This window comes from Crocodylus siamensis, chromosome 7, assembly GCF_052110815.1.
Source record: "Crocodylus siamensis isolate JL-2025a chromosome 7, ASM5211081v1, whole genome shotgun sequence".
NCBI classification, from domain to species: Eukaryota; Metazoa; Chordata; order Crocodylia; family Crocodylidae; genus Crocodylus; species Crocodylus siamensis.
Genome location: NC_143401.1, coordinates 2,021,973 through 2,034,045, shown reverse-complemented (window position 1 = coordinate 2,034,045; position 12,073 = coordinate 2,021,973). Strand labels below are relative to the sequence as shown.

The 12,073-nt window shown below is 53.4% G+C and overlaps 1 protein-coding gene across 1 annotated transcript in view; it reads right to left on the bottom strand.

Moving 5' to 3' along the window:
- Nucleotides 1-1,587: 1,587 nt before the first annotated feature.
- Nucleotides 1,588-12,073, bottom strand: part of OPRD1 (opioid receptor delta 1) — a 30,285-nt gene continuing 19,799 nt past the window's right edge. Inside the window, exons 2-3 of the mRNA XM_090057777.1 lie at nt 9,914-10,263; nt 1,588-8,259 (exon numbers count right to left, since the gene is read on the bottom strand). Coding sequence (XP_089913903.1) covers nt 7,727-8,259; nt 9,914-10,263 — 883 coding nt within the window. The 3' untranslated portion in view covers nt 1,588-7,726. The remainder of the gene's footprint in view (nt 8,260-9,913; nt 10,264-12,073) is intronic.

Below are 12,073 nucleotides of genomic sequence, written 5' to 3'. Positions count from 1 at the left end.
AATGTCTCTGTAACGCTTGCAACTGAGGCTAAAGCAATTTAAGAGAAGCCTGTCAGGCACGTGCTGCTCCAGCTGAGAGGCTGCAAGGGATCAGCCCGTGGCTCTTATCGCTTTCCCGTTATCCAGCAAAGTCAGACTTGCAGTGGACGTTGGCGTGTGGTGCGGCGAGGGGCCGTGGGCCGCGGGGCATCGTTAAGTAGATATTTGAAGGACAAGGGGAGAACGGTTCTGGCTGCAATCACGGGGTGTCCAGGGGGCTTTGGGCCGGGTCATGTTCAGATTAGCCAGTGGGGACAAACACCCCTTCCGAGTCGTTGCAGCTCCACGGCACCCCGATCCCCTTTGCAAACAGACGGAGGCAGGTTCGGGTTTAACCTCGGCAGATCTAATGAAGATCTGCCAAGGCCAGCCCGTGACCCTTCACACAGCGATGCTTAGCGCCAGGTTTGCCATGGAGCTGGGCCTCGTGCACGCAGACTGTCTGGGAAAGCTGGTGGCTCGGTTTGCCGAGCACGGTCGTCCCCCAGCCCTGCCTTCCTCCTGCTGAGCCGGGCAGCAGCTTCGGGCCGGGAGAGCGAGGCCGAGTCCGAGGCCGGACCTCCGATGGGTTTGAAGTCACGTCCTTGGAGAAGGGGGGCGCATCTTTGGACCGAAACCATGGTTACGCCTTCGTTTCCTTAATTGGAAGGTGGCGAGTCAGTCACGCTCGTGCTCCTCGAGGAGGGCAGGGCCGCAGCGTTCGGGGGGGCGCGCAACCCGAGGGAGACGAGCTGCGTCCGGGACCCGCGCGCTTGTGCGGGGTCGGGGGCTTGACTTGCTCGCTCTCCGCGGGCGGCGGTGCGCTCTCCAGACCTGCGGGAAGAAGGGACCTGCTCCTGCGAAGCGGGGCTCGGTCCCGCCGAGGGCAGGGGTCCCAACACCCTGCGCCAGCTGCTCCACGAACCAGACCCATCTTAGAGCCGCGCACGCAGGGCGCGCCGCTGAAAGCCGTCCGATTATTTACAGAGATAATGCTGAATTCATCTGCAGTGCACCGGCTGCTATCCCTGGGTGGCTGGGCCCGTCCTCCCTTCCAGCGCACCTCGGGGTCTGCTGCAGGGAGGAAGGATTGCTTGGGAACGGTGGCCTCGGTCTCGAAGGCTCCCCGTGTGAACGGGCCTGAAACCAGTTTTCCTGGATACTCAAAGGTATCTTTCAAGGCTGTGCAGGATGCTGGTGGGAGTCATTCTCCCTAGGCCTCGGCTTGACTTCCCTCTAGGACTTTTGGGGAATGAGTTTTGCTGCATCTCATCTCTTCCTAGAGGAGAGCCTGGGTGTGTGGCTAAGGTCCCTGGCTGGGTGGGTGGCTGCTGGTGGCCCCCAGCTGCTGCAACAACCTCCAGGGGCTATATTGCAGACAAAGCCCCAAACGGGGCAGCTGCCAGGTGCATTAGGAGCCACATCATACCCCTGCCCGCAGACTGGGGCAGTCTGAGGCTTTGCTGCTTCAGCCCTGCTGATTTTGCTCCCTGTTCTTGCCTCCTGCGCGGTGGCCAACCTCCCGTTCACATTCCCCCCAACCACCCCCACTAAGAGGAGACAATCGGGCCAAGAATCGGGAAGTTTGGGAACTTGCACTCACTTTATTTTAAAAAAAGAAAAAAGAAGACAAAAGCAAAGTATGGCAGGTGTCCAGTACAGAGAGGCTGTCACGAGGGTCAGGCCCACAACGATTAGCTCGTGTGCTTGGACAAGGTCACGGGTTGCTTGTTGCACCTTCACTGGTTCAGCGCTCACGGACTTGCCCTGCACACCTCGCTCCAGCACCACCATCCATGACGGGCTGGTAGTGGAGCCGGGACACGGCCGAGTTTAGTATCAAGTTGCTTCCTTACGTGCGGAGAGAGCTATGTACACTTTTATACAGCTGTAAATACTCTAGTTTCTCTTTGCAAATAGACACAAAGCAGGTTGTGCTGGGAGCCAAGAGTCTCTCCAGCTGGAGGTGTAAAACCCTCCAGCTTGTCCTGGTTTCACCTTCATTGCATGTGTGTTTGCAGCTGGATGAATGGACGTAGGGCCTGTGTCTGCTTGCGTGTCATTGCAACCCTACTGACTTCAGCAGTTCCCCCTCTTGATTGCCCAGCATCAGCTAGGATCAGAATCAGGCCTTAGGGGCTGCAAGACATCTCATGAAGGTAAGACCTGCTGCAAAGCTCATTGAAATCCAAGCAAAAGCTTGCCTGGCTTTCAGTTGCCCACTGATCAGAGGTCCGAAAATGTGTCGTGCCCATGCCTGGTGTGTTAACCATATAAATTCACCAGCAGCAAATGAAGCTTCAGGGGTCTGATTTGCCCACAATCTGGACAAAGCCAATAGAGATTTCCCCTATGATAAAGATGCCTATAAATAACCAGACTGAAGATCTGGGGTTTAAGGGGCTGAGCCCCTCGAAGGGAGCACGGCTTGGGTAGATGCTGTGAAAATGAGTGCACACCCATCGCTTTTGTAGCGTACACCCCAGTTAAGGGGTCTAGCACCCCATGTCATCCCCACGCTGGTCTTGTGATACTGGGAGTGAACTGGGCCATGTTTCCTGGTGGGAGATGCGTGCAGAGAGGGGACTGACTGAACACGCCGTCTCCTATGAAGGATTTGAGTCCAGGTCTCAAAAGGACCAAGTGCTAATCCAGGTCTCTCTTCCCTGCTCTCCTGGGCTTTGAGGGGTCTGCTTTAGAGCTCTCCCATGCCAGATCTTGCTCACTAAGCTGAGCTGAAACCTCCCAGCCCCGTGAAATGGCTGCTTTCTAACCTGTCTTGCATCAGGGTGAGATGCTTTAATATGGACTCTGTATATGTAGCTGATTGAATAAGGCTGATCTCAGCAGATGCAAACTGTTGAAGCTCCCCCGATGAGATGCAGATTGAGGCCAGTCCAGAGAACAGTGGGTTGAAGCTTTCGGCCTGGAGAAGCTGCAGTAATACAGGGGAGTTTTGTTGCCGTAACCCCTGGCAAGTGCCACTTGGGGAAACTGAGGCACGGCAAGGCTAAAGCCAAAATGTTCAAGGCTGGGCTGCCATGTGGGATAACCTAACTTTTATTGTCCGGCTCAAGATAGAGCTATGGGTAGCATATCCATCAGCGGAGGAGCCTGGCATTGAACTCGGGCATCCTGGATCCTGATCCAGCCTCTGGGCAACACACACTCATCACATAGGTGGGCTAGAGCTTGCAAAGTGAAGTCTCGCTGAGGTGGCTTGGAGAAGAGAGAGAGAAATATTTGCACGTCTAATACTAGTTGCCTGCTTTGAGTGGGGAGGTGCCCCACTGTCTATTGGGCACCTAGGTCTTCTAGCGGCATCCAGTTCAAACTAACCCCACTGGGCACCTGCCAGCTTCCTTCTGTCATGCAGACCCCATTTGGGCTCTTAAACCCCCAGCTTTGGGTCCTTCCCGTCACTGAACAAACTCGCCAGCCCTGGGGCTCGTGCAGCGGGGACCGGGCGCGCGTGTGGGTGATGTGCAGAGCGGGAGCAGGCACCGTCTCTTTTCTGCCTGCGGTTGATTCCCTACGAGCTGTGTGGTTTCCACCCGGCTCCCTGGAGGGGGGCGGGGGGGAACCCCACCTTTGCGCTGTCAGTAAAAGTGAGCAGCTCTAGCTCAGAGCGGGCAGGGGTTTGTGCCAGGCACGCGGGCGCTGTTCTGCAGTGACGAAGAGCTGTGCCAACCTGTCTCAGCAGTGCTCTGGTGCCGTTCTCATGGCCGTGGATGAAGTGTCCGTCCAAGCCTCGTCTGCTGCGCTCGCGTGGGAGACGGTAGCTGCTCATGTGCTTTCCGGGTCGCTTGGCTGCTGTCGAGAAGAGCTGAACAGGGCTCCCTCCCTGCTGCGGTCGATGGCATGTTGAATTGACGTCGCCACAAGGAGTCGAGACCGTTATCGAAAGCAGCGGGGTAGTTTGTTCACGCTTTTTATTGTTGTTTCTTTCATTTCCCTCGATTTGTCCTTTTAAAAAAAAAAAAATGGATTTTATAAGCTTGCCCAGTCCCGGCTTCACGATGAGAGCTGGCGCGGCAGCTGCAGCCCTAAAACTCTGTTGTGGTGGAGGCTGCTCCAAATATGAGCTTTACCTACTACGTTTGGTGTTGGATGTAGCATTTGGAGACTTTTAAGGAGTCTGAGCTTTTTTGAGGCCTTTGGCCTGCTGTACCTCACATAAAGCTCAGGAGATTATTTAGGAAGCTGCCTGGTAGGGTCATTCCCTATTGACTGCAGTGGTATGCATGTGCTCAGCCTGACTTGGGCTTTTATTCAGCAAGCATGTGCTTATCATGATGCCGTGCCAAAATTCAAGCTGAGCTGGCAAATGAGTCAGTTTTGCTTGGTTCCTAGGCTCCATCACCTCCGCATGCTTAGCAATCCCCATCAAATAGCACGTCAGCCTCAAAACACTCGCTTCTACCCCTGAGCGAGCGGGGCGGCTCCTGCACCGGCTGGTGGCAGCATCTTCCTGTTTGCGCGCAGAAGGCAAATGCCCTGAACCCTCACATGCCTCGGTCTGTCCAAGGGTAGAGTTTCTCTGAGCAATTCGGGGTCTCTGCAAAGGAGCGGTTTTGGAACAAGCACGGGTTTCGGGAACATCGCTGGTCACTTCACTCTTGCAAAAATCCCTGATTCTCTTGGCTCTTCTTTCTGGAAGGTCTCGATCTAGAGACAGCAGGTCCCCTCCTGACGCTCCTGCTGCTGTGTCCTTTGCATTGCATGGACCAAAGATCAAACTGAAGTAACCTCAAAGGAACCCTGAAGCCTAAATAGCACTTTTTTTTTTTTTTGATAGCTGGATGCAAGGGTTCAGTACAAATCTACTGCTGAACTGCAGGGTGTGGGACAGACAGCAATATGCAATACCTGAAAGGCTCATAGACTTAAAAAGATGCTCTCCAGTTCTCAGACATTACGTGTGCACCTTTTGTTCACAACTCTGATTTTTTTTTTTTTTTCTTTTTGGAAAGAGAGCAGCAGGGGAAGCAAGAGCAGTGACTTCTTCACCTTCTGTGTCACTTTTTTCCCCTCACATTTGCAAACTCTTCCTTCATTTGCAAACTCTTCCTTCCCTTGGGACTGAGGAAGCCAGTGGGATCAGCTGCTTAGAGCCCTATTGCTTCTGTCAGCTGAGGAGCTTCTCACCTGCAGCACAGGGTGGTAATACCAGTCCATAATTAATCTAATGCTTACAGAGGAACCTGAAGGCCTCATTCACTTCCGCTGTAATGAGATCTCTCTGCACTTCATATCTGTGGAGGTGGACATAGAAGCCTGAGTTTCCATTGCCCCGGACCTTGGCATGTGGATATAAAATGTGACCGCTCTAGCCTGAGAGCGTTTTACACAGTGCAAAGGGTGCAGGGCAGTGGAGAATCAGGCCTCCAGGGTTTGCTTTCCTTTGGTTGTCTCCAACCTGGATCAACTCTGTGTAGTGATGCCCAAATATGCTCTTCCTTCTTGCATAGCGGTTGAGGGAACTGGCAAAAGCCCTGCGAAGTTGGCCAGCTCTAGTCTCACGTACTAACCAAAAATAAGCCCAGCCTTGAAAACCTGCACCCTAATATCCTGTCCAGATGTGCACAACACAGACAGGCTCCTGGCTTGGGCTGGTGCACATTTAACCTATATCCTGTATTTGAGATTCAGGTCGGGATCTGGATGCAGTGGTTCGAGCACGGCGTACAGCATCTAACACCATGGGGCCGGGACCTGAATGAAGTGTCCAGATGCTAGCAAAACACAAATAATAATTACAGAGCTCGTGTCCGGTATTAAGTGGCACAGGCACATGCAGAGCGTGGGTTGGCTATTCAAGGGGTCTTTTGGCGCTTCACAGAGATGAGCAGCAAAGCTCTCGCTACTGAGGCAGGTGGCTAAGCACAGCAACAGGTCACCTGGAGAGCTTGTAGACTCTCCACCCTGGATATTTTTAGGTGACGGTTATCCGAGCGCTTGGCCAGGGTTGGTCCTGCCGTGAGCAGCGGCTCGGCCTAGATGTCACCTCCTTGAGATCCCTTCCAGCAAGATTTTTCTGTGGTACCAGAGATCTGATTTTCAAACTCTATCTGAAGACCCGAAGGACTTGTCAGCAGGAGCGTGGGCACCAGGGCGTGAAGTCAATGCACAGAAGTGAAAGCTCATGACACTTCCATGGGGGAGACCTTATATGAGAACAAAGTGGCCTTCACTTGCTGTAGCTCAAGCCTCCTCTGAGCCCCAGATCAGTATTTAGGTGCCTGCAATGGGCACCTGCGTGCTAGTTCCCATGCTGAAAGGTGTGACCAGGGCCCCTAGCTTTGGGGCATGCATTGGAGGGTTGAGCCTCAGGAGTGGATCTAGGCAAACACAAGGACCGTTATCTAGCAGGTGGTGCGGCTCAGACCCTCCGGCCTGCAAGAGCCCCCGTTGACGGAAGAGGACGTCGGGCCAGGAGGCTGGATCTCCTTTGGGAAAAGTCCCTTAAAGAGCTTTTGTGCTTAGCATCCTTTGGGAAGGGCAAGAGAGAGCTGTTTAAGAGCTCGCCCTTTGCCCAAAGCTGCGGCAGAGCTACAAGCCCAGTTCCTGGGGCCACGCTGTACTCGCAGCACGTCGTCCCACCCAGAGCGGCTGTCCTCCCAGATCGTCCCCTTGCATGATCTGCCTGCAAGATTAAACCCCTTGGCTCAGCTGATCCGCTGCAGCAGGGGGGCTGGCTGGATCCTGTGTGCACCGCTTGGCATCGGGTAAGGCAGCAAGGGGCTCTGCAGAGAAAAGAGCGATGGGGCACAAGGCGAGCAGCCGTGTCAGCCAGGCGTTGCCTCCTGACTGCTGCTCGAGGGGAGCTGTGTACAAGGCATGGGGGCCCGTGCGTGCTCCGCTCTCCTTGCAGGGCTGGGGGAGGACCGGAGCAGGATGCATTGGGGACCACCGTACATAAAGCTGGAACGGGAGCGAAAAGAGACAAGGGCACCTCCCAGCCCGAGACGTCTTTGTGCTGTCGTTCGATCCAAAACGCTGTTGTGGGGCTCTGAAGCAGGACCTGCTGTGGCCCGGCGGCTTCCATGAAGGGGTCTCTCCACCATCGTAGCCTGCTGGTGGTGGGAGGAAGAAACCCTAAAGTTCGAGTGCTCGAGACTTGGCTGCTATTGGCAGGTTGGCATTTTATATCTGGCCAGCCACGGTACAAAGGGCGCCCAGAGATCAGTATTTCATCCAAGAGTGACGCACGTTGGTGCAGGGGCCTGGACCTGATGATCTTCCAAAGTCTTGTCCGGCCTTACAGTGTATGAATGTATAAGTTTCCCCCATCCAACCTGGCTGCTTGGCGGGGGTGAGGGATGGTGCTGGCGCTACCGGGTTGCACGGTCCTCCACCTCCAGACTAGCTGTTGTGCAGACCCAGGGGTGCTTGAGAGAAGAGCCTCTAGATCCTCCCATTCCCCGTCCTCAAGCCTTAGAAATCCTCACCCAAGGGTCTGTGGCTTTGTGAATGCCTGATCCAGCCCGGCTGCTTCGTAGCAGATTAAGCTGTTGCAATTGCTTTTTTTTTTTTGTAAAAAAGAAGGAAAGAAATCAAGTCCTGCGCCGGCTGCCCTTCCTCCAACACCGGTGCTCCCCTTCCGCCTCCTCCGCTAGAACTCGGTGGTGGTGACCTGCGTCACCTCCGAGTGCAGGTCCTCTCCTCTGCGCCCGCGGGAGCCCCGGCGGTGGCTGTCCATGTCTAGTCATGCCGGCTTGTGGAGGGCTTCGGAGGGCGTGCAGGTGGACACGCGCTCCCGGGTGGTGTTCCTCGCCCGGGAAAAGCTGCTCTGCTCCATCCGGGAGCGGAAAGGCAGGCAGAACTCCCGGAAGCATCTCTTGAAGTTCTCGTCCAGGAAGGCGTAAAGGACGGGGTTGAGGCTGCTGTTGGTGTAGCCCAGGGCGATGCAGAAGTGCAAGCTGGCCACCACATAGGGGTTCTTCTTGTCGATGTCCACCAGGGTCCAGACCATGACAAAGATGTGGATGGGCGTCCAGCAGATGATGAAGGCCGCCACCACCACCAGCACCATGCGGGTGATGCGGCGCAGGTTGCGGTCCTTCTCCTTGGAGCCCGAGAGGAGACGCACGCTCTTCAGGCGCAGGATCATGAGCCCGTAGCAGATGGTGATGACCAGGATGGGCACCATGAAGGCAAAGATGAACACGCAGATCTTGGTCACCGTGTCCCAGTACATGGGAGGGTCGGGGAACTGGAGCATGCACAAGACCATCCCGTCTGTAGGGGAGAGAGAAGAGTAGTACCAGCCTGAATCCTGCCTGTTCCTCAGCCACCACCTCCCTGCCCCGTGCCTCTCCGTGCCTCCTGCTAAGGAAAGCAGCTTAGAAACCCTCACTGGTATCAATATACCTAAAAGCTCTGGAGAGTCCAATGCTTTCAGAGCTGCGTTTGCCGACCTCTTTGGTGCCGGCCAGCATTTCTAAAGCACTCACCTCTGTATTTCCTCAGTGCCCTTGGTTTGACTGGAGTCAGGTTAAGGAGCACCTTGGAGATGCGAGGTTGCCCAGGGGCAAGGACAGAGGGCTTTTGTGTCCCGTTGTGGGTGCTACCATGGACTCGTTTAAAGTTCGGCAACATGTTAAGCTAACCTCGGGTGCCGAATCAAAGCTAGCCTTGGGGACCCAAGCTAGTCTTGGGTGCAGAATCAAAGACCCCCAAGCCTAAATGCTCACTCCAAACTTCAGCACGGTCTCAGGGCAGGTTTTGGAGCTCGTGCCACCTCTCACCGTCTGATTTTTCCCTACCTGTAAAATCAGTCTTGCACACTCTATCTATTGTAAGGCTTTGCATTGCACGCTGCCGTTGTACGCTTTCTGGGGGGCAGGGGCACTGTGTTGTTTTGTGTGCGACTGCTGTGGGGCCGTGAGCTCTGATCTGGGCTTCCAGGTGCTACTGTGATGCATGCACGTGAGTACCTTTTTGGTTCATGGCTGCACTGGATAGCCGTGCAGCAATAAAACTCTTCTGACCAGCTGTTAAAACCAGCCAGTCTGAAGGATCTCTGTGCCTCATTCAGTCTCTGAGACGGCTAGTTATGGCAGGTATTTTTATGGAAATGGGGTACACTATCTTCCTTCCAAACGTGCTCTTATTCCGAATCAACTCCATCCGCATCTGTCCTTGCTTCGGAAAATATGCACTTGATTCTAAGTGATCTTATTCCAGTTCAGAGGTAGATTTAAACTAATTTGGGAAAAGGCCCCAATTATTCCAGGATAAGAGAATTGCAGCGAATAGCTAAACTCTGCAGGACTAGTTAATCCGGATTAACTGCCCCATACAGATGTAAGGGAAAAGGGCAAGTGGGGAGGCAATGAAACAGATAAAGCACAGGAAGGATCATGAAGGAGCAGTGGGATGGTTTTGTTGTATGCATGGATTTTGGTATCCAGGTGTTACCGAGACAGAGAGGCTGCCTGGGATAATTGCCATCCTCAGTATAATGCCTGCTTTGGGTTTGGCTGCCAAACATGAAGCCCCAGAGCCATTTGCATCGCTTTAGAGTCTGGCAGCCCCGAAAGCCATCAAAGAGACCAGACAACGCTAAAATGCATAGTGTGAGACGGTCCCTCTTCTGAAGACTTCACGCTAAACAGGCAGACAAGTGCAGCACGTAGCTGTGTTCCCATTCCCAGGCAAGGAATTGAGGCACAGCGGGACTCTGAGTCATAGGGAGACTATGGCAGAGCAAAAACTTGTACCTAAATCTTCCATGTCCCACCCAATGGCTTTAATGCCAAGCCCACCCTTCATGGATGTGGTGTAGGATGGCATCTAAATGCTAGCTCTGCTATGGGAGAGGCGAGTCGGCTTGCTGTAAGCTCAAGGCACCACATTGGGCAGCTGGCGGGACATGCACGGATGCACTTGCCTTTAGGCTTTGTGACGGCCATGATCATGATGGGCACCCCAATCACGGAGGAGAGGACCCAGATGCAGACGTTGATAATCTTGGCCTTGGTGGGGGTACGGAAGTCCAGGGCCTTGACTGGGTGGCAGACAGCGATGTAGCGGTCCACGCTCATCATGGTAAGGGTGAAGATGCTGGTGAACATGTTGTAGTAGTCGATGGAGAGGACGACTTTGCAGAGCAGCTCCCCGAAAGGCCAGGTCTCCATCAGGTACTTGGCGCTCTGGAAGGGCAGCGTGCTGGTGGCCAGCGCGTCCGCTAGAGCCAGGTTGAAGATGTAAATGTTGGTGGCTGTTTTCATCTTGGTGTATCTGGGGGAACAACAGCAGAAGTGGTTAGACAGTTAGTCGGGCTTGAGTTGCTGCCAAGTCCGCGTGTGCCGGAGCCAACACCGAGGAGCCCTTTCTGCAAGGTGACTATTAGAAGCGGAATGAAAACTTTCCATTTTAAAAGCCCCCTTCCCATCCATACAAGGGTCTTTTTTCCCATGGAGATGGTGTGACACATCAGTAGGCAAATGCATACAAACCATGTGTCCCTATTCAGGCCTTGATTCAGCAAAATGCATAAGCATCTGCTTTAAATTTACACACGTGCTTACGTCCCCTGGACCTTGAACGTGTCCTAGGAGCCGCATCCTGTCATGGGCAGGGCAGAGCGCTCTGTAAGCCATAGGACTAGTGGGCACTTAGCATCTTGCACACGGATATCGCAGCAGATCTTCAACTCTAGTAGATCCTGGGTCAGTTGGGGAAAGCACTTAAGCGTGTGCCTAATTTTAAGCATCTGTTCCAGCTGAATTGACTTCAGCCGTAGACTCGCAGCAAAGTCAGGCTGGAAGGGACCCTAGGAGGTCACGTCTAGTCCAGGCCCTGCTCGAGGCAAGACCACCCCTTTTTGAAGAAAGGTACCAAATCCTCGCCCCACCCCCAATATTTCCTTTTCCAAACTAAATAATCCCTGTTCTTTCAACCTTTTTTCTTCAGTCGTGTTCCCCAGACCTCCCGTCATTTTTGTCTGCTCTCCACTGGACTCCTCCCGCTATGTCCACGTCTTTCTTGAAGCACAGGGCCCACAGCTAGACGCAGCACACCAGGTGAGGTTTCACCAGTGCTGGAGACGGCACGAGCACCGTTTCCCCTGACTTTGCATTTGTTTTTAAGTTAAGGTAGTTTCTCCAATTTATCAAGATGCAGGTTTAAAATGAAGCACCTCCTATCACCTGTTAGCTGAACAAAGAGGCAGTCATCATTTCTGTAGCCGAGCTGCAGAGAAAAGCTTTAGCTCTGAGGATTCAAAAGAAAGTTGAGGAGATCTCCTGAAAACGCTCCCTTTCAAATGAAATCCATTTTTTCTCCTCTCTGGTCCATGAGAAGCAGCTGTGCGACCTGCTTCATCTGGTTGCTTTCCTTCCCTTATCTCTCACCAATTTTCTACTGGTTTAATCATTGTTATCTTTTGCTTTTGTTTTCTACCAAGCTGCATACAGAAATCCAGTCCATTAACGCAGGGAACCGACGGAGCAGAAATACTTCGATTAAACAATAATTCTTTGAAATTATGTAGCTCCTTTCACCCAGATATATTGCCCACTTGAATACAGCCCACAGCATTTGGATGTTAATAATGATTTCCAGTTTGGTAAAGGGAGGCACAGAGGGACACCTTTCCTGGACCACTGGAAGCTGGAGTTTCCCAGTGCCTGGCAATATCCATTGAGACACTGGTGGACAGATTTTCAGATGTGTTCAGCCCCCCAAAATGTCCTGGATGGGCTAGTGCCTCTTGAAAATGTACCCCCTAGATCCTGGAATAGAGGCCAAGGAGTCCTGATTCCCAGCTCCTCTAATCCTTAAATAAGCTCTTCCCCTCGTTGGAAAGTCTGGGCCATGAGTAGACCGGGTCCCAAGAAACTTTTCCTGCCTAAGAGCAGGGGGCCTGGACCTGATGATCTCGTGAGATCCCTTCCAGCCCCTAACTTCTATGAATCTATGAAATGAGGAGAGAACAAGTTACCTGGCCATTTTGATATCTGTGAGAGGGACGGGGTCTTGCCAGGACCCCTCGCAGACTGTGGGGATCTCTCAGGACTTGCATTTTCCTGTCATTCTCCAAGGATGG